Genomic DNA, 22665 nt, shown 5'->3' on the forward strand with positions numbered 1-22665 from the left:
AGTTGGAAGGGACCTTGGAGGTCTTTTAGTCTAGCCCCCTGTCAAGCAGAAGACCCTATATACCATTTCAGACAAATGGTTTGCCATTTGTCTCTTCCGATGACTGCAGAATTCACTTAACAACCAGGGCGATTTGCTTAACAATCACAGCAAAAATCGACTCATTTAGCCACTGCCCTGTTTAGCGATAGCAGTTTGGGTCCCAAATGTCATATGTTGAGGTCTACCTGAGTGGCAAGTCTTGGCCAAAGTGAAATTTAAAGGGTGGTCAATCCACTAAGCAGGATGATCCTTTGTTAGGGTTGTGACTTCCCACCTCCACCTCCCGTTGCTGTCGTGTATACAGGTAGTCCTTTACTTACAACAGTTCATTTAGTGACTATTCGAAGTCACAGCAGCACTGAAACATGTGACTTATGACCGTTTTTCCATCGTTACGACCTCTGCAGTGCCCCCTATGGTCACGTGATCAAAATGCAGACGCTTGGCAACTGACTCGTATTTATGACGGCCACCGCGTCCCGGGCTCACGCGATCCCCTTTTGCGACCTTCTGGCCAGCAGAGTCAATGGGGGAAGCCAGATTCACTTAACAACCGGGTTACCAGCCTATCAACTGCAGTGATTGACTTCGCAGCTGTGGCAAGAAAAAGGGGGCAAAACTCACTGAGCAAATGTCTCACTTAACAGAAACATTTGAGCTCCATAAGCCGAGGGCTACCCGCTGTTTTTAATTGCAGAAGAAGGCTAATAAATCCTGGGATGATTTTATCTATGCAATCAGGTTTGGCCAGGGAGAAATTCGCTCCCAGTTGAGAAGCAGTGAGAATTTTGTTTAGCTGCCTTAATTGTGCCAGTTCCTTGGTCCCTAAAACATTTAATTCATGTTTTACTAGTTCCATCTGATTTTTGCCCTTTCATTTTTTTTGTGGGGTCTTTCCGTAGTTCCAATTCTAATCTTTTATATTATTATTCTAATTCCTTTCTTCTCTCCTTCTTTTCCCCTATTTCTCCTTCCTGTACAGAAAGATCGCTTACGCTCTCTGAAATATGCCTTGGTAGTATCCCATCCATTTTGCAGGGGCGTTTCTCCATTTTTATTTCCTTTGAAGAGGAATTCCCATTTCTTTCTCTCATTTTCTTTATGAACTCTTTTATCTTCCAATATTGACTGTTTTAATGCCCCATCTTGATTTTCTTGTTCGACCTTTCCACTTTATTCCTATTGGGTTATGGCAGGGGTCTTCAAACTCGACAGCTTTGAAGACCTGCGGACTTCAACTCCCAGAATTCCTCTTCCTCCAGTCATGTTAGCTCAGGAATTCTGGGAGTTGAAGTCCACAAGTCTTAAACTTGCCAAGTTTGAAGAGCCTAGGGGTTTTGTCCTGCCCAGATGTTTGCCTCCACTTCCTACTTCTTGTATATTCTCTTGTAATTCCAGTGAACATCCATGTCATGTCAATTCTCGACCATGATTTCTGGATTGAGAATTTTTGGAATCGAAAAGGAGAATTGAAATCGTTGAGAAATTCTGCAATCCGAATTGGCTTTGGTGCAGACCTGGAGCTTGCAAGCATCCTCAAGTCTACATTATTTGTGCCTCTCTCGCTCTCTCTTGTCGTCCCCGTTTGCAGCAGGAACGCGGGCAGGCCTCGTCTGACTGCAGCCATCTGGCGCAGGGTTTGCAGATCAGTGCCAGGCCTCTTGCATTTACATCAGCAGGGAGAGATTTATTGGGGGGGGCTGTTTGCTTTCGAAAGCCCAACCTTTGTGGGGGTGTCTCGCAGGAAACAAAAAAAAAACTGGGTTGAAAAAGCATCATGCACCCAGTGCAAATATTAATGATCGTGAAACGATCCACCACGGAGCCCACTATCTCCATTGCTACACGAAACAGCTGCTAAAGTGAGTTTTGCCCTGTTTTCCGACTGGCATCTTCTCAAAGGTTCCTTTTTATTTGGATAGTAAACTGGCACAACTGGGGAATCCTGAATCTGCAATAAGTAAAAACTACAAAATCCATCCCCTGCACCATCCGTCCCATCATCGCATCACGTGCCCCAATCACCATCCGTCCTAACTTGAGACTTCCTCTCACTTACGTGCAACACAACCTGACCTTGAATCAGAAAAAGAATGTTGTTATGTCTAACTAGATACACTCCAATATATTCCCCCCTCCCACTTTCCCAGGCTCAGTTGTGGCAGCGTGGGAGCATCTCTAGTCTCAAAGCTGACAACATGGTTGTTAAATGAATCCATTTGCTGATCGGAAAGTCGCAAAAGGGGATCGCGTGACCCCGGGGGACGCTGCAGCCGTCATAAATATGAACCAGTCACCAAGCATCCAGATTATTATTTTTTAGACCATGTGACCGTGGGGAATGCTTGGTCACGGGTATGGGAAATGGCCATAATTCACTTTTTTTTTCAGCGACGTTGTGACTTTGGACGGTCACTCAGTGAACTGTTGTATGTCAAGGACTACTTGTAATTGGAGCTTCAGATTCAGGGTGCTTTTGTGGAGTCCCAAGTGCTGAGCTCTTGGTATAAACCTCCAGTTCTTGTTTCCATTTATGTTGAGAAAAAGTGCAGAGAAGACCAACCAAGAGGATTAAGGGGCTGGAGGATAAAACATATGAAGAACGGTTGCAGGAACTGGGTATGTCTAGTCCAATGAAAAGAAGGACTAGGGGAGACATGATAGCAGTCTTCCAATGTCTCAGGGGCTGCCCCAAAGAAGAGGGAGTCAAGCTATTCTCCAAAGCCCCTGAAGGCAGGACAAGAAGCAACGGATGGAAACTAAGCAAGGAGAGAAGAAACCTAGAACTAAGGAGGAATTTCCTGACAGTGAGAACAATTGACCAGTGGAACAACTTGCCACCAGAAGCTGTAGGTGCTTCATCACTGGAGGTTTCCAAGAAGAGTTTGGACAGCCATTCGTTCTGAAATGGTCTAGGGTTCCCTGCTCAAGCAGGGGCTGGACTAGAAGACCTCCAAGGTCCCTTCAAACTCTTGTTATTCGGTGATTTTCCCTTGCTACACAAGGCACGCCAGTTACTAAGTCCCTGGATTTTAATCATGTGACTGTGGTGATACTGCAGTGGTTGTCAGCAGGTTTTGTAGGTCACTTTGAACAGTCGCTAAACGAATTGTCGTAAGTCAGGGACTGCCTCTATTTTTTGTAATGTTAATAACCGATGGTAAAAGACAGAAATATCTACAGCTCAGTTATTTCCATTGTCAGCTTACAACTTAGTTGCTGCACCTGTGCAGGCAAGGTGATTTGAAATAACACGGCCTCCATTTTCCAGAAATTGTTTGCTAAAGCTTTTAGTAGGTTTATTTTTTTTTTCCACTTGCTTTTTGTCTTAATATTGTGGCTACAATCTCAATCCTGATTTTTTTTTTTAACCTTCTATTGATCCCAGTTAAATACGAAACGCCTTAATAATTCATTGTCTCTGTTCCTGATTGATTTTTGTCTTTTTAAGTAGCTTGAGATATTAATTTCAAATGGAGGGGAGGGGGGAAATCTAACTATTTCTGCCTGGAAATAGCCGGTAATGCTTTCCGTCACCAATCCCCATCGGTCAAAGTAAGAATTTTGGGACTTTAAATCGGTGCCTGAGTTTGTTGATTTCCTTTGTAATGCACCGTCTCTCTGGGTTTTAGAGACCAGGGTCTGTCCTTTTTTTATTATTAATCAGTACATTGCTCTGGGAATCTTTGCGGTTGAAAAGCCAGGTATAAATATTTCAAATCCGGGCGTTGGGGGGGCGGAGAGAGAGTACAAATGTTTGAAAAGAAACCGCCAAGAGATAAGACTTACGATGGACATCTTAGAAATGGAATTTGCAGAAGAACAGACAGATGATACTAGAGTTTCCCTTCACAGAACTACTTTAAGGGGGCGGGGGGGAATAGGTGAAAATACGATTTTAAAGAAATGGAGCTTTTTTTCCCAAACAAAACAACACGGAAGTAAGACACCTCCCTGGGACCTCAAGGCGTTGCGTGCTCATTTTATGACCAGCTTGCAAGTCAAACAGGACAAGGAAAGGAGCAATGGAGCTTTTCAGTCTGAGAACTGGCTGCTGCTGTTCTCTGTGGGGAGGGCCCTTGTCAGTCCTTGGCTTGCAGGTTGGTTGGGTTGCTAAACAACCCGAATGGGATAAGGAGAGAGAGAGGAGAGAAAAGAAGGAGAGAGAGAGAGACAGGCAGACAGACAACAAAAAAAGGGGGAAATTTGAACCCACGGCACTGTGCAAGGTGTTCGTAATGCATGCTTCTCTGTAAAATTCTGAATAAAATATTTTAAAATATCTGAGATTGGATGTGGGAATCAAAAGCAAAGCCTCAGAGCCTACTTGTGTGGAGTTTGCACTCTGCATATCGAGAACAAATGGAAGGAAGGAAGGAAGGAAGGAGGAGGAGTAGCAAGGAGGGAGGAGGAAGGGGAAGAGGAGGAAGGAAGGAAGGAAGGAAGGAAGGAGTAGCAAGGGGGAGGAGGAAGGGGAAGAGGAGAAGGGAGGAAGGAAGGAAGGAGTAGCAAGGGGGGAGGAGGAAGGGGAAGAGAGGAGGAAGGAAGGAAGGAAGGAAGGAAGGAAGGAAGGAAGGAAGGAAGGAAGGAAGGAAGGAAGGAAGTTGTGTGAACAAGCTACATTGCATTTTGCAGAAAATCCTTTCTGTGCTGGTGAACACTTTTTCTTCCATGCAGGAGATCCAAACTGCAGCTTCTGGCCTTTGGGGTTTAGGGAGGTGCTAAGAAGAGCTGTCAGTATTAGAGAGGTGACTTTGACCCTGGTAGATCTGCGGTCTGGCGACATACAGGTAGTCCTCAAGTTGTGATCACAATTGGAAGCAGAATTGATGTTGCTAAGCAAGGCTGAGAGAGATTTTTGCAACCTTTTTTTGCCTTGGTTGTTGCGTGAATCAGTGCAGTCGTTAAGTGAAATGCGGTTGTTAAAGCAAATCCAGCTTATGACTGTTTTTCACACTTACAACTTACACCTCCCTCTTGGTCACGGGACCAAAATCCAGGCACGTGGCAGATGACTCGTATTGACGACCGGTTGCAGCACCCCGGGGTCACCTGGTCCCCTTTTGGGATCTTCCGAGACGCAATGTCAATGGAGCCAGGTTCGCTTAACAAACCGTGCAACCAACTTAACAACCAACCACCGAGTCAAGAGAGGTCGTAACTTGGGGGCAGAATTCATTTAACAATTGTCCTGCTCAGCAATGGACATTTTGGGCCGAATTAATGGTCGTAAGGCGAGAACTGTTTATACTCAAGAGAGGGAGTTGCTTTGCATACGCAGCAAGAAGGCAAGCCGAGGTGATTTGTGCTTTGGTTTTTCAGGTTATCATCCCCCAAAAGCTTTCTCCTTAACGTTAGAAAATCACTTTCTAAAGTTGGATCTGGGTTGTTGTTGTTTTTTGGCTTGGAATCTGAATTAATTCGTTGCTCCTGCAAATTAAAGACCTGTTAAAATTGCTCGTGTCATATTAAAAATATGACTCTTGAAAATGGCTCTTGCTGGGTTTCCCTGGTGCCATCACGGCTTAGTAACATGCTACCTTTTCTAGGCTAACTATACAGATGAATAGAGTTGGAAGGGGCCTTGTAGGGTCATCTAGTCCAACCCCCTGCTTAAGGAGGAGACCCTATGCCATTTCTGACAGATGGCAGTCCAGTCTCTTCTTGAAAGCCTCCAGTGATGAAGCTCCCATAACATCCAAAGGAAACTTCTGTTCCAACGGTTGATTGCTCTCACTGTCATAAAAATCTCCTTATTTCCAGGTTGAATCTCTCCTTGTTCAGTTTCCATGCATTATTCCTTGTTTGGCCTTCAGGTGCCTTGGAAAACAGCTTGACGCCTTCCTCCTCTCTGGGGCCGCCCCTCAAACATTGGAAGATGCTCTCCTGTCTCCCCTGGTCCTTCTCTTCCCTAGACTAGCCAAGCCCAGTTCCTATAACCATTCTTCATATGTTTTAGTCTCCAGTCCCCTCATCATCTTGATTGCTCTTCTCTGTACTTTTTCTAGAGTCTCAACATTGTTTTTTATAGTGTGGTGATCAAAACTGGATGCAGTATTCTAGGCATGGCCTTATGAAGGCTTTATAGAGTGGTATTAGTCCGCATTTTCCCAATTCCCTGGACGAGCGAAGCTCGGCTGCCATAGCCGTGCTCCAAACTCACATGCCGTAAGGTCCCCAAGGCCGTTTCTGGTCACCACATCTGTGAGATGCTCGTAAGTCCAAAAGAAAAATAAAGTCTTTCAGAATACCGGATATTTATTATGCAGCACATTGAGGTCTCCGGGAACCTCTTAACCATGGAAAGAAATAACCCACAGCAAGTTAGTTCATCTGCGAGAATTTTGAAAGAGCGCCAGGGCTTGGCCGAATGCGATACTCGCTGCAGGACAGGAAGCTTTGGCTGAAAGATTGGGAAGGTGTGTGTGTGTGTGTGTGTGTGTGTGTGTGTGTGTGTGTGTGCGCGCGCTTTTTGTGTGTCTTGTCCTGTGGAGAGGTGGTTGTGATGCTTAATAAAGTCTCTGGAGCCAACAGGATGAAATAGAAGGAAGGAAGGAAGGAAGGAAGGAAGGAAGGAAGGAAGGAAGGAAGGAAGGAAGGAAGGAAGGAAGGAAGGAAGGAAGGAAGGAAAGAAAGAAAGAAAGAAAGAAAGAAAGAAAGAAAGAAAGAAAGAAAGAAAGAAAGAAAGAAAGAAATGGTAGTCCTCATTTTATGACCATTCATTTACCAACTTAAAGCTTGGCAAGTCCGTGTCCCATTTTCGAGGCAGCGAAAGGGATGTGGATCAAAGGAGGGATGCTCTCTGTTGCTTCTCCTCAGGGGTTCTTCTGGCATTGCATTCACCTGTCAAAACAGCACTGCTGGTAGTCCTCGACTTATGACCACAATTGAGCCCAACATTATGGTTGCTAAGTGAAACATTTGTAAAGTGAGATTGCGAGAGAAAATACCAAGCTTAGAAAACACCAAGGGACCCCCCACAGTCCTCCTCCTCTTCCTCTTTTGCTCTGCCGCCTCCTCTCTGCAAACCCCTTTCCCTTGTAGCACTGACGACATTACCTAGTTGGGTCATGAAACGTCTGCAAGAAAACCATCAAGCTCAGAGAATCCCCCCAAATTCGACAGTTCTCTTCCTCCCCCTCTTCCATCATCACCACCCCCACCACAAACCCCATGTCCTACTAGCACTGATGATGTTACCTAGTAGGATAAGCGAAATGTCTGCAAAAAAGTAACCAAGCTCAAGAGCATAAATGACACCCACAGTTCAACTCCGAGCTACGAATATTCTCCTTTATTGGCAAAAGTCTGCCTCTCCCCCCTCCCTTTCTCTCTCTCTCCCTTTCTCTCTCTCTCCCCCTCCCTCCCTCTCTTTCTGTCCCTTTCTCTCCCTCCCTCTTTCCCTTTCTTTTCTCTCTCTCTCTCTCCCTCCCTCCTCCTCCTCCCCCTTCTTCCCCTTTGGCACTCCCTTATCTCAAAAAAACAAACCAAATCTCCCATTCAGCAGGTTGCTGCTGCCTGGGCTCAGCAGCAGCGCCAACTGGCTCCGTCAGCGCTCCAGATCACCTGATGGCAGGTCAAAGGGGTAACGTCATTGTTCTCTCTCTCTCTCTCTCTCTCTCTCCTCCTCCCCCTACTTCGCAAAGGCCTGCCTGCCGTTTGCCTGGGTGGGGCAGGCTCCTTCCTGTGGGGGAGAACCCGACACCCTCCCAAGTTCCATCTTTCTCCTCCCACCCCCTGAAAAGCAGGTTTCGCCTCCATTTCCCTTTCTCCTCCAGGGCGCGGAGGAACCCGTCCGCCGTCCGGTTCCTCATGGATGCACATCTCCTCCTCCGGGAGGTCCTGCCCGGTCTTCTCTTTCGGCGAAAAGGATTACTTGTTTAACGTTTACCGACGGCTCGTTTCGTCCTCTTCGGCTTCTCCCATCCCTTCCTCCTCTCCAAACTCAACAGGGGGAGGGGGGAAACTCCCGCAGACTTGGCAAAGCAGCCCAGGTGTACTTTGCCTCGGCACAACTCCGCCAAAGTTGCGAAAGGGCTGCCGCAGCTCAGGTATCGGGAGGTGGAGACTCCGCACCGGTTGGATGAGGAAGGCCAGCATTTCCTCCCTGCAGGCCGCGGTTGTACTTTGCTCCTTGGAGAAGGTGGTGCTCCGGGCCAGCAGCCCACAAAGCCGTAGAATGCGTCGGCAGAGGCCGTTCCCACGGGGCAGCCTGGCCTTTTGAGCCCATTTGGATACATTGCTTCGCCGCCGGGGCGCCCCCGAAGGAATCGGGCATCTTGAATGCTTTGCTCTCCCCACCCCAAAGGCCTGCATGGATCACTGAGGGAAAGACCCTGTCCCCGCTTCCCCACCCGGCTGGCAACGTCTCTCCGGCTGGCAACGGTCCACCACGGAGGAGTAAAGGAGGCAGCGGCAGGCCGAGAGGCTGCCGTGCGGAAGGGCGAGAGGAGACGGTCTTTAATGAGCGGAGAAAACGGATACCGAGTGACCATGGGAGTAGTAAGTCTCGAGTTATTTGCCACTCTTAGCAGGCTTTTGGGGTGCCTGTTCTGGAATTTGGGGTAGGGTCTCAAGTCTTTATACAAATCTGCCTTTGATTGCTTTATTGAATGCCTCGGGCTGGTTGGCTTAGGGGGTCTCCAACTCAACCGCGTCCATCCCGTCTCCGAATCTCGCTCTCTTTGCCGGATTTTAAAAAAATCCCCTCCAAATATTTTAAAGCTTGTTTAAGAGGAGCAATCTGGAATGATTTGGGGAGTCTTTGAGCCTGGGAAAGTTTTTTTTTTTTTTCCCCTCCCTTCCTCTTCTGGTGTTCCTTCTCTTCTTCCACGGTAGGAGAACAGAGTGAGGAAGAGGCTAAAGAAAAAAGTCTTTATTTCTTTGAGGAATTTTATAATGGTCCCCCTCTAGGGAATTGTGATTTGGGAAGGGGCCCGTTCATTTTTAAACAGTGAAAATAAAAAATAAAAATTTTCTCGTGAAAAAAATTAACTTTTGGTAACTTAGCATAGGACTGTGAGCTTTTTTCTTTTAAAAAATCCCCACGGATTAATTCGTTAATCACTTGATGGACATTTTTCTATGAGCAAATCCACAATTAGTGGATTTTTTTTTTTTTTTTGGTGGGGGGAAGAATTATCATTCAGCACCAGAAGCAGAAATTCGCCATTTGTAGGCCGAAAGAAAAATCTCTCCCTTCCAAGGGCCTCGGTTTTTTTTTTGTTTTTTCCCTTTACTCCAAGAAAGAGACGCCATTAAAGTGTCGCCAGTCCCAAAAAAGGCCTTGTTGCTGCTTTCAAGAAATAATCCAGGATTGGGAGAGGCGGGTGCTTTCAAAAGCCACTCATCACTCGTTGGCGAGCCAATGATTGGCATCTCCTAAAATGGCCTAAAACAGGGGTGTCCAACCTTGGCAACTTTAAGACTTGTGGACTTCAACTCCCAGAATTCCTCAGCCAGCAACTTGGCGATTTTAAGTCTTGTGGACTTCAACTCCCAGAATTCCTCAGCCAGCAACTTGGCGATTTTAAGTCTTGTGGACTTCAACTCCCAGAATTCCTCAGCCAGCAACTTTGGGAGTTGAAGTCCACAAGTCTTAAAGTTGCCAAGGTTGACACCCCTGGCCTAAAAAAACCCTCAGGTGGGGCACCCAGAGGACATCTCCCCCCATGTTGCTGGACCCAAGGCCCCAATAGCCCACCTGGGGAACCAACTCCAACCGATCTTGGAGGAGCAAAGTTGGAGATCTTTGGCCTCGCCCTCTTCTCTCGCAGGTGTAAATGGATCCTTAAGGGCTTTTCAAAAGCAGTGAAACAGAAGATCCGTGGGCTTTTTCACGGATGCGTTTCCTGCTTGGAAGACCAACCTTGCCCTTCTGGCTTGTTCTCTTCGAGGTGGAAAGGAGTTTGTCATTCCTTAGGAGTCGTGATTTTCTTTTCTTTTTTTTTTCTTTTTGTTTGGAAGCTCGTCTGAATCACCCGTCAGAAAAGGGGGGAGCCGCCTTTCGGAATCATCTAAAGGAGTGGCAGCTTTGAAAAGCCAAATGCTTTCGGTGCTAAGGGAATTCATTTCTGCTCCCGGCCGGAAATTGGCCATAACAGGATAAAGATCATCCCCGTAAACACTAGGCAGTCCTCAATTTAACGCCCAAATTTGACCCTCAAAATTTCTGCTGCTAAGAGAGACGTTTGTCCCGATTTACGCACCGTTCCTGGCTGCCGTTGTTCAATGAACCATTGACATTGCTCAGTTAGTAACCCGGTTGTTAAGGGAATCTGGTTTTCCCGCTGACTCGGCTGTGGCTGCAGTGTCCCAGTGTCACTGACGAGCAAAGTCAGCGTTGTCCGCTTAACAACGGCGTTAACTAACTTCGCAACCGCTGTGATTCACAAGGGTGGCGAGAAAAAAAAACGGGGCGGACTCCACTTGACACGTCTCGCTTAGCGGGAGACACGTTGGGTTCGATTGTGGTCGTGAGTTGAGGGCGGCCTGGTAACTGGCCAGTGGACCAGTTCCCTGACCCCGGGACACCGACACCGTCCCAAACCCATCATAAGTATGAGTCGGTTGCCAAAGGCGGCCGAATTTTAATATCGCACGACTGCGGGGATTTCGCACTGCGGTTGCAAGTGTGGGGAAATGGTCCTACGTCACTTTTATCAGTGCCGTTGTGACTTCAAACGGTCGCTAAATGAATGGTTGTTAAGTGGGAGGGCAACCTGTGCTTTAGCGACTCTGGGAGGAGTTTCCCGGCCTTTTCCAAACAGCATGAATCATGAAATGGAGTTAAGAGAGAAATTTATAGCGTAATAAACCAGCTTTTATAGCGTAATAATTCGGCGTGCGATCTCAGGCCTTTTTAACAAGCCGGTTTGCAGAAGCATGCTTCACACCCAGGCAGTCCTCAACTTTCAACAGTTGGCTTAGTGACCGTACTAAGTTACAACGGCACCAAACAAAGTGACTTAGTTTTTCACGCTTTCACAACCGTAGGAGCTTCCCCAGGGTCACGGGATCAAAATTTCAAAGGCTTGGCAACTGACTCATATTTATGACGGTCTCAGTGTCACCGTCAAGCAAAGTCAGTGTTGTTCACTTCACAACTGGGTTGCTAACTGAACAGCCATTGTTATTTCACAAGGGTGGCAAGAAAGCAGGACAGCATCCGCTTAATATACGTCTTGCTTAGCACAACTGTGGTCGTAAGTTGAGGACAGCCAGGGAGGTCAGGCAATGGTCCACGACCATCGCTGATCCTTCTTCTTCTCCCTTCTTGGTTTTAGCCGTTCCCCCTTTGCCGGATGAGCCCATAGGCCAAGAGAAATCACATTATCGCACCATGCACTAACACAATTTCCTCCTCGCTACCGCCTGTTCCAGCCCTGCGCTTTGCAATAAAACAGCCTGCCTTTTCCAGCCATTTTGGCGTTGCGTTTGCTGTCGGTGTAACCCCTGGTGTGTTTTCCCTTACTTAAGACCTGTGGCTTTGCACTCTCCCATTTCTTTTAAAATGATCTTTTAATTTGATGGTTTATTTAGCTCTTCGTATATTCCAACATTCGCTGCCTTGCGATAAAAAAAAAAAAACTGGGCTTTTTTTTTCCCCTTTAAACTTCTAAAAAAACAACAACCCTGAAGAGTTTGTTTCGGGGTGGGTTGTGCAGAGTGTGTCTGTGTTAGCAAAATATTGACGTTTGACCAGCCTCTGCAAAGAGAAAGAATAGAATAGAATAACCGAGTTGGAAGGGACCTTGGAGGTCATCTAGTCCAACACGCTGCTTAGGCAGGAAACCCTACATCACTTCAGACAAAGGGTTATCCTGCTATGTATCACACAAACTTACTTATTTATTAGCTGACTCTAACCAACCCTGAATACTTCCCATACAGGTTGTCCACAATTTACAAGCACAGCTGAGTCCAAAATTTATGTTGTTAGGTGAGAAATTTGTTAAAATGAGTTTTGCCCCATTCTATGACTTTTCTTACCACCACTGACGCACATTTATGACGGTTGCCGTGTCCCCAGAATCCCCTTTTGCGACTTTCTGACAATCAAAGCCTACAGGGAAGATAGATTCACTTAACGACCGGGTCACTAACTGAACAACTGGAGCGATTCACTTAACAAACGTGGCAAGAGAAGTCGTAAAATGGGACAAACTTCACTGAACACGTTTCTCACTTAGTAACAGAAATCTTGGGCTCGATTGTGGTGGCAAGCGGAGGATTACCTGCATAGGGTTTCCTGCTTAAGCAAGGGGTTGGACTAGAAGACCTCCAAGGTCCCTTCTGACTCTTAAGCTTCTGTTTCTCTCACTTGGTGAGCCGGAAGAGCTGGAAAGAAAAAGAAAAGCTGCATTGTATGAACATCTGGAAACGAGCTGTGTTGTTCCCATCTTACAGCCTATACAGGTACTTGATGGCTCAAGGTTTTCCCGGGGATAATGGATTTCATCTTTTATTCATTGATAAAGCATTTGTGCTTGGGCAAGAAACATTAAAATGCGTTATCGTAGAAGTGATTCTTAGGGGAAAAGTTGTACTGTCTCTCTCTCTCTCAAAGTAGCAAAGCTTGCATTAGGCTTTTGTAGTTATTCAGGAAGTGTGTTCCAAATCCAGAGATGGAATACAGGTAGTCCTTGACTTATGACCACCATAGCCCCCAAATTTCTGTTGATAAGTGAGACATTTGCTTAATGAGTTTTGCCCCCATTTTCTTGCTGCCTTTTGTTAAGTCAGCCACAGTTAAGTGAGTAACCGTTGTTAAGTGAATCTGGGCTTCCCCGTAGACATGGCTTGGTCAGAAGGTCGCAAAAAGGGGATTTACGTGACCCCGGGACTCTGCGGCCATCATAAATAGGAGTCACTCGTCCAAGCCTCTGAATTTTGATCAGGTGACCGGGGTGGGTGGGGGTGCAGTGGTCGCAAGTGTGAAAAATTGGTCATAAGTCGCTCTTTTTCAAGTGCCGTCGTAACTTTGAATGGTCGCTAAATAAACTGTTGTAAGTCGAGGACTACGTGTACCTGTGGGTATGCATGGATGGGTAGGACGTGTTAAGAAAGGCTGTTGCCCTCATGCCATCCTGCTGGCCACCCTCAGACCTCTCAGGATGTTGGGAAAAATTGGGATTCTCAGTGGGCTCTTTGGCCTGGTTAGGATATTTTATAATGGTTTTGTTAGATATTGAAAGGGCTGTGATGGCAGGGCCTCAGCAAAAAAAATTACATATTCCAAAAAGGGGATTTCAACTAAACATTGGGGCAGGTGGTACCCTTTGTGGTGGGATAAACTGATGCAGAACTGAAGACCTCTAAGGTCTACTCTATTTTATTCAATTCTATTCCTTATTCTATTCTATTCTATTCTATTCTATTCTATTCTATTCTATTCTATTCTATTCTATTCTATTCCTTATTACATTCCATTCTTCTCCTCTCCTCTCCTCTCCTCTCCTCTCCTCTTCTCTTCTCTTCTCTTCCCTTCTCTATTCTCTTCTCTGTTCTCTTCTCTCTCCTCTCCTTTCCTCTTTTCTCCTCTCCTCTCCTCTTCTCCCTTCTCTTCTCTTCTCTTCTCTTCTCTTCTCCACTCCTCTCCTCTCCTCTCCTCTCCTCTTCTCTTCTCCCTTCTCTCTTCTCTTCTCTTCTCTTCTCTTCTCTTCTCTTCTCTTCTCTTCTCTTCTCTTCTCTTCTCTTCTATTATTTTACAGAATAATGGAACAAGATTAGATTAGATTAACAGAGTTGGAAGGGATCTTGTAGGTCATCTAGTCCAACCCCCCGCCCAAGCAGGAAACCCTACAGTACCATTTCCAACCAATGGCAGTCCAATAAAATTCTATTCTACTCCATATTTTACTTTACATTCTATTCTATTATTTTACAGAATAACAGAATAACATTCTATTCTGTATTCTATTCTCTGTTGTATTCTATTATTTTATAGAATAACATTCTATTCTACTCCATATTTTACTTTACATTCTATTCTATTCTATTCTATTCTATTCTATTCTATTCTATTCTAATTATTTTACAGAATAACAGAATTTCTATTCTGTATTCTATTCTCTGTTCTACTCTCTTTTCTGTTCTAGTCTATATTCTATTCTCTGTTCTATTCTATTATTTTACAGAATTACAGAGTAACATTCTATTCTATTCTGTATTCTATCCCATCCTATTCTATTCATCCCTAGATAATCCCCAAAATAAAAAATATCCTAGCTGTTCCTAGTTTAACAGCGTTTGTGCAGGTTGTGTTCAGGCACTGTAGGACCAGGAAACTGGTCAGAAAACTACAGTATAGCTTGGGGTTGTTGTTTTTTTAATAATGCTTTTTTTTCTTTTTACACTCGGTTGCTATCCTGAAATACCAACTGTCAAGTCTGTGGTGCTGCCTTTAGCTGTTGCATCTGTGATCCTCTCCTTCCCCCCCCCCCCCTGTCAAATAATCCTTTATTAGACCTGCTCGGTGGGGTGTTAACGAAGCGCCATCTCCTCTGGAAAAGAGCAGGCCAACAGTCGCAGCCAGGGGTCGAGTGCAGGCGAAGTCATAAAATATGATTTATGCTGGTCGTCTAATTAGCAGGGCTGCCCGCCCAACCCTCCAGAACTGACTCACGTTGACTTTAATCAATCAGCTCGTTAACCCTGAGAAACACGGAGGCTCCTTCCGTGAATAGCGGTCTGGGGAGGGGGATTGGGGGTTCGGAGCCCATTTTTTTTTGGGGTGGGGGGAACCGCATGGCACTCCTAATTGCCTGGTGGACAATTGCTGGGGAACATAGAATAGAATAAGAAAGAATAGAATAGAACAGAACAAGGAATAGACTAGACTAGACTAGACTAGAGTAGAGTAGAATAAGGAATAGAATAGAACAGAAAGAATAGAATAGAAAGAATAGAATAGAATAGAATGAAGAATAGAATAGAATAGAATAGAATAGAATAGAATAGAATAGAATAGAATAGAATAGAATAGAATAGAATAGAATAGAATAGAATAGAATAGAATAGAATAGAATAGAATAGAATAGAATAGAATAATAGAAAAAGAAAAAGAAAAAGAATATAGAGGATAGAAATAATAGAATATAATAGAACAGGAGAATGGAATGGAATAGAGTAGAATAAAATAGAATAAAATAGAGTAGAGTAGAGTAGAACAGAACAGAACAAGGAATAGACTAGACTAGACTAGACTAGAATAAAATAGAATAGAATAGAATACGAATGAATAGAGTAGAGTAGAGTAGAATAGAATAGAATAGAATAGAATAGAATAGAATAGAATAGAATAATAGAATAGAATAGAATAGAATAGAATAGAATAGAATACTTTATTGGCCAAGTGTGATTGGACACACAAGGAATTTGTCTTTGGTGCAAATGCTCTCAGTGTACATAAAAGAAAAGAGACATTCGTCAAGAGTCAAGAATCATTAGGCACAACACTTAATAATAGTCATAGGGTACAATAAGCAATCAAATCATACTAGGAAACAGTCAAGATAGATCGTAAGGATACAAGCGACAAAGTTACAGTCATACAGTCACAAGTGGGAGGGGATGGGAGATAAGGAGTGATGAGAAGATTTAACAGTAATAGTAGTGCAGACTTTGTAATAGTTGGACAGTGTTGAGGGAATTATTTGTTTAGCAGAGTGATGGCGTTTGGGAAAAAAACTGTCCTTGTGTCTAGTTGTTCTGGTGTGCAGGGCTCTATAGCGTCGTTTTGAGGGTAGGAGTTGAAACAGTTTATGTCCAGGTTGTGAGGGGTCTGTAAATATTTTCGCAGCCCCCTTTTTGACTCGTGCAGTCTGCAGGTCCTCCATGGAAGGCAGGTTGGTAGTGATTGTCTCAGCAGTGGTTTGAAGAAGAGCTGACAATGGATTTTTGGCGTGGAGTAGGTCTAAAGTAATGTTCCTAAATCTGAGGGGCTGCCCCAAAGAAGAGGAGGGGGTCAAGCTGTTCTTCAAAGCACCAGAAGGCAGGAGAAGAAGCAATGGAGGGAAACTAATCAAGGAGAGAAGCAATCTAAAAATAAGGAGGAATCTCCTGACTGTGAGGACAATTAATCAGCGGAACGGCTTGCCTCCAGAAATCGTGGTGCTCCATCACTGGAAGTTTTAAGAAGAGATTGGGCAGCCATTTGCCTGGAATGGGGTAGGGTCTCCTGCTTGAGCAGGGGGTTGGACTAGATGATCTCCATGGTCCCTTCCAGAATAACTCTCTCATTCTGTATTCTTGCATTCAAAGATACCAAAAAATCCCCTTCCGGCTCTAGGATTATGTTCTATCCTTGAGGGCCAAAACTGATGGCAGTGGAAAAATAATGTTTTGGGTTTTTTTAAAAGAGACTGGACAGCCATTTTGTCTGATATGGTATAAAGCAGGGTGTCCAACCTTGGCAACTTTAAGACTTGTGGACTGCAACTCCCAGAATTCCTCAGCCAGCTTTGCTGGCTGAGGAATTCTGGGAGTTGCAGTCCACAAGTCTTAAAGTTGCCAAGGTTGGACACCCCTGGTATAAAGTCTTCTGTTTCAGCAGCGGGGTTGGACTAGCAGACCTCCAAGGTCCCTTCCAACTTGGTTATTCTGTTAAAGCAAGGTTGACAGGTTAGAAGAGCCTGAAGGTTATTTGTCTCCTGCTCAAGGCTGTCCAGTCTCTTGCAATGGTGGTGGTGGTTTGGTTGCTATCTCTTGTCTTAATGGAAACCCTAAACACCCCTTCAGACAAACGGTTATTATCCAATCTTTTCTTAAAAACTTCCGATGTTGGAGCAGTTTACAACTTCCGGAGTCAAAGTTAACTTAAGCAGTTGCAGGGATTCACTTAGCAACCGGGCAAGCCAGGGGGTCAAAACGGGGCGAAACTGAGATTTATTTTATCAATGGTTAGGCAAAAAAAATATGGAAATGAAATATTAGAGAATTTTATAATAGAAGGATAACAGAATTATACAGAACATAATATAAAAGTGTACTACTATTGGATGGACTTCGGATGATGTCATGAATTGTTATAATATAAATTAACTTAAAATCTTGAATATCTCGTATAAAATGATGGAATAATAGTTTAGTCAAATAAATGATTAACACTGATAATTATACATATATATATTAGATTGAGAATATGAGAATTTATACAAACTGTAAGTGAGGACTATGGAGAGGATGCACAAAAGATTTGTAACCAACTGACACACTGTATGTATGTAACTGGAAGATGGTTTTAGGTTTTGTTTGTGTATGTTTGCCTAAAAATAAAAATTATTTTTTAAAAAAAGGGGGCGAAACTTACTTTCACCACTGTCTGGCTTAGCAGCAGAAAGGCCAGGCTCAGTTGTGGTCATAAGTTGAGGTCTGTCTGTATGCCAGGCAGATCGGAGTTGCATAAAAAAAGAATTCATCTCAATTCTTTCTCTCTTTCTCTCTCTCTCTTTCCCTTCCCTCTTTTCAGCCGGCGTTGGGACACCCAGACGCCAAGCCCAGCGCCAAGTCCAACATGCTGAGAGGCCGCATCCCTGCAACCTCCGCTGACGAGCAACCCCACATCGGGAACTACCGCCTGCTGAAGACGATCGGCAAGGGCAATTTTGCCAAAGTCAAGTTGGCGCGTCATGTCTTGACGGGGAAAGAGGTGAGGGCATCTCTGGGCGGGAAGCCAGAAAGAAGCGACAGGCCTAACTGGCTCGTTGGGAAGTCTGGGCCCGGGGCAACCCTCCGTGGGACTGTTTAGGCTTTGCCCGTCAGAAGGTCACAGAAGCGGATCACGTGTCCTCGAGACACAGCAACGGTCATAAGTATGGACCAGTTGCCAAGCATCCAAATTTGGATCACATGACCGTGGGGATGCTTCAAAGGTCATAACTGCAAATAACGGTCCTAAGTCACTTTTTTCAGTGCCATTGTAACTTTGAACGGACACTAAATGAATTGTAGGATTATCTATATTTGCTGCCTATTTCACCGTGGGGTTACGCTAAGCCACATGAATGACTGAATGAACGAATGGATGGATGGATGTGGGTGGATGGATGGATGATAGAGATGATAGCGAGAGAGATGAGAGAGATATGATGGATGGATGGATGATAGAGAGAGATATGATGGATGGGTGGATGTGGATGGTTGGATGGATGATAGAGATGATAGTGAGAGAGATGAGAGAGATATGATGGCTGGATGGATGGATGGATGGATGGATGGATGGATGGATGATAGAGATGATAGGGAGAGAGATGAGAATATGATGGATGGATGGATGGATGATAGAGATGATAGGGAGAGATGAGAGAGTGATATGATGGATGGATGGATGTGGATGGATGGATGGATGGATGGATGGATGGATGGATGATAGAGATGATAGCGAGAGAGATGAGAGAGAGATATGATGGATGTGGATGGATGGATGGATGGATGGATGGATGGATGATAGAGATGCTAGTGAGAGATGAGAGAGTGATATGATGGATGGATGGATGGATGGATGGATGATAGAGATGATAGCGAGAGAGATGAGAGATATGATGGATGGATGGATGGATGATAGAGATAACAGAGAGAGATGAGAGAGATGGATGGATGGATGGATGTGGATGGATGATAGAGATGATAGTGAGAGAGAGATATGATGGATGGATGGATGGATGATAGAGATAACTGAGAGATGAGAGAGATGGATGGATGGATGATAGAGATGATAGACAGATGGACGGACAGACGGATGGATGGATAGATGATAGATAGATAGATACATAGATGATTGGTAGATAGATAGATAGATAGATAGATAGATAGATAGATAGATAGATAGATAGAAGAAAGAAAGAAAGAAAGAAAGAAAGAAAGAAAGAAAGAAAGAAAGAAAGAAAGAAAGAAAGAAAGTACAAACAGAACAGAAGCAAACCAAAAGAACAATAAAGTAAACAATGCAAAGAAACACAATGAGATTAAATACATCAGCATGATAACAAAAAAGATGGGTGAGTGGAGAAAAGTGGGGGGAGGCTGGGGGGGGGTATCTGGCAGCCACTTCCGGTTTGTCTAAATTTCACCCCCCACCCTCCCACCCACCCCCAAAAAAAACCCTCAAAATCACCCAGGGAAGGTAATTCTAAGGTAGTAGCTGTTGCCGCTGAAAGTCCCATTTTTAGCTGTCTTTAGCAATGGGCTTCCCCGAAATCTTCCTTTTTCAGAGTGCCAGGAAATGCCGGTTGTTCTGCGGAGCCTTAGAGACCCCCAGAAGGGGCAAATGGCCCTTAATCGCGCAAGCTTCTTTTTGCTACCATTCAGACAGGCCTGTCTGTGACTATTTTTGGTGCTGTTTTCTCACTCAGGTGGCTGTGAAAATAATCGACAAGACGCAGTTGAATTCCTCCAGCTTACAGAAGGTAAGGAGGCGGTTTTCTGGCTTTACGAATTTGCAGCGGCCCTTATTTCCTTCGGGGTGGACCCCCCTGTGCCAAATGGCTGGCTTTTTAAATCTCGCTTTTTGTTTCTCAACGGAGGGGGTGAAGTGATTGGCTGAGAGTCCCTGATGTCAGAGAAGGATGCTGCGGTTGGTGGGAAAGTAGAAAAGCCTGAAAGATGCCCTGGATTGGAGTAATTGGAAGAAAAATGCAAGGGAAGCCTTCGCTTTTGTCTGTAAAGCTATCCCAAATGCATAGGGGGGGTTTTTTGTATGTAGTTGGAGGCCTGGTCCTCTCTCCCCTGATGAGAGGTTTCAGGATTGTGCAAAATTTGAGACCTTCCTCCAGTTCTCATGAGCCTCAGCTAGTGGGGGATGCTGGGATTTATTGTTCCATATCCAGATAACGTTCCCTTCCCTTCTCTTTTTCCCTTCCCTTCTCTTCCCTTTCTGTCTTGTCTTCCTTTCTTTTCTGTACCATTCCATTCTATTCCTTTCTACTTTTCTTTCTTTCTCTTCCCTTCCTTCCTTCCTTCCTTCCTCTCTCCCTTTCCTTTCCCCTTTTATCTTCCTTTCCTCTCCTCTCTTTTCCATTCCTTTCTACTTTCCTTTCTCTTTTCTCTCCTTCTTTTTCTCTTCCCTTCCCCTTCCTTTCTCCTTTCTTCCTCTCTCCCTTTCCTTTCCCCTTTTATCTTCCTCTCCTCTCCTCTCCTCTCCTCTCCATTCCTTTCTACTTTCCTTTCTCTTTTCTCTCCTTCTTTTTCTCTTCCCTTCCCCTTCCTTTCTCTTTCCTTCCTCTCTCCCTTTCCTTTCCCCTTTTATCTTCCTTTCCTCTCCTCTCTTTTCCATTCCTTTCTACTTTCCTTTCTCTTTTCTCTCCCTTTTTCTCTTCCCTTCCCCTTCCTTTCTCCTTCCTTCCTCTCTCCTTTTCCTTTCCCCTTTTATCTTCCTTTCCTCTCCTCTCCCCTCTTTTCCTTTCTTCTGTCTTCCTTCCCCTTCCCTTTTTCCCTTCCCTTCTTTCTTGTCTTCCTTTCCTTTCCTTTTCCTCCCCTCTCCTCTCCTCTGACTTCCTTCCCTTCCCTTCTTGTGGGTGGACTTCAACTCCCAGAACTCCCCAGCCAGCATTCCGCAAAGTCCCTCCTCCCCACGCGTTTTGGTTCCAGGAGAGGAATTCTGGGAATTGCAGTTTCAGCACACCCAGAAGACCCCATGGTTGTGTGTGCGTGTGTGTGTGTGCGTGTGTGCGTGCGTGCGTGTGTGTGTGTGTGTGTGTGTGTGTAAGGCTGCTTCCAGATAGGGGAGCACAGCCATTAAGAGGCCTGTGAGTAACTCTCCCCTGTGGCTTTTTCTCCTCCTCTTTTCCTCCAGCTCTTCCGGGAAGTGCGAATAATGAAGGTTCTGAATCACCCGAACATAGGTGAGAATGCTAGCCACGGTTCCCTCCCCTCCCTTCTTTTTTTTCTTTCCCTCCCCACTCCCAGATGTCGCTCTTCCTTATCTGCCAGTCATGGCAGCAAGCAGCAGATGGGCCTGGCCTGCCAAGCCTCACGCCAGCCTTTCGTTGCTCTCCACATCTGGCTTTGCTGCCTGGAGCTTGAGAAAGTTCATTTCCCGCACATCTGGCACATCTGGAGAACGGGAGTCTCCCTTGTCCCCTATCCCGACCTTGGAAACCACGGAATTCTGCGGCATGGCCGTAGAAAAGCCCCACCACCACCTCCTCGTAGCTCCAGGAGCCCCTTGAGTTGGGGTCTGCCACCCCTCCCCCAACCACGGGTCATCCTCCACTTACAGCAGTTTATTTAGCGACCGTTCAAAGTTACAAACAAATTCTTGCTTGTCAGAAGCCGGTCGGCAAGGTTGCAAGTGCTTTTTTTTTTTTTCCAGGGTGGTGGGAGGTCCGGTGGCAAAAAAAAAAAGATTCGGGAGGGTCTAGGACAACTCACCCTGGCTGACTCGCCACGGGCTGACCACCGGTGGTCCTCGACTTAACAACCGTTTGTTTAGTGACCGTTGGAAGTTACAACGGCACTGGGAAACGTGGCATACCACCATTTTTCACACTTGCGACCACTGGAGAATCCCCAGGGTCACGGGATCCAAATCCAGCCGCTTGGCAATGGACTCCTATTTACGACGGGTGCCACTTAACAACTGCAGCGATTCCCTTAACCCCCGCGGCAAGGAAGGTCGTAAAACGAGACACGTTTTGACGTATTGATTTGTTTTTATTTATTAGTTTAGGGGATTGATATTGCCGCCCATTCGCCCACGGCAACTCAAGGCGGTTTGCAGAATATAAAGCCTCATATAAAAGCAATAAAACTAATAAGAGTCCTGTAATCAATTAATATAATAAAATCACACACACACACACACACACCCGCCCTGGCGATAGCACCTCACACAAGCCATTCAATGGGCTCCATCCCGCTCTGGGTTCCCCAGGCCCGCTGGCAGAACCAGGTTTTCAGCGCCTTCCGGAAGAGAATTAGAGACGGGGCCAATTAATTTAATCTCTGGGGGGATGATGTTCCAGAGAGAGGGGGCCACCACGGAAAAGGCCCTTCTTCTGGGTCCCACCAGGGGCATTTCCCTCAGGGATGAGACCCGCAGCATTCGCTGGCTCCCTGCAGTAATTCACTTAAAAAATGCGGCAAGAAAACCTCACTTGTCTCGCTTAGCAATGGAAATGTTGGGACTCCGTTGTGGTCGTAAGCCGAGGACTCCCTGTAATGGCTTCTTCTTAACCTGCAGCCGCGTTTCCTCTCTCTTCCCGAGCCTGCTGTGTCCGCTTTCTTTCTTTGACCAGGTGTTTCTAATCTCACTCCACCTTTCTCCCCCCCCCACCCACCCTTTTTTTTTTTTGCCTTTCAGTTAAATTATTTGAAGTCATAGAGACGGATAAAACGCTGTACCTCGTCATGGAGTATGCCAGTGGAGGTGAGTGCGTGTCGCTTTCCCCCACCACCACCCCAGCTCCAAATTCCAGGAATCTGGTGGTATCTGCTCTCAGCATACATAAAAAGTACATTCATCAAGAATCCTAAGACACAACACTGAATCGTAGCCATAGGATACTAAATAAGCAATCAAATCATACTAGGAAACTAAATAAAACTATAAATTGTGACGATACAAGGTTATAGTCATAAGTAGGTAATAGGAAGGATGAGAAGAAGAATAGTAATACAGTCGTA

At 45.3% G+C, this 22665-nt stretch overlaps 1 protein-coding gene across 1 annotated transcript in view; it reads left to right on the forward strand.

Moving 5' to 3' along the window:
• The first annotated feature begins 8194 nt into the window (after positions 1–8194).
• The window catches only part of MARK2 (microtubule affinity regulating kinase 2), a 51905-nt gene continuing 37434 nt past the window's right edge, over positions 8195–22665 (forward strand). The window contains exons 1-5 of the mRNA XM_087943220.1: positions 8195–8544; positions 17513–17692; positions 19395–19448; positions 20834–20882; positions 22343–22408. Coding sequence (XP_087799346.1) covers positions 8326–8544; positions 17513–17692; positions 19395–19448; positions 20834–20882; positions 22343–22408 — 568 coding nt within the window. The 5' untranslated portion in view covers positions 8195–8325. The remainder of the gene's footprint in view (positions 8545–17512; positions 17693–19394; positions 19449–20833; positions 20883–22342; positions 22409–22665) is intronic.

This window comes from Notechis scutatus, chromosome 14, assembly GCF_049901735.1.
Source record: "Notechis scutatus isolate UNSWTSFEM ecotype Mainland chromosome 14, rNotScu1.2, whole genome shotgun sequence".
Lineage (NCBI taxonomy): Eukaryota > Metazoa > Chordata > Lepidosauria > Squamata > Elapidae > Notechis > Notechis scutatus.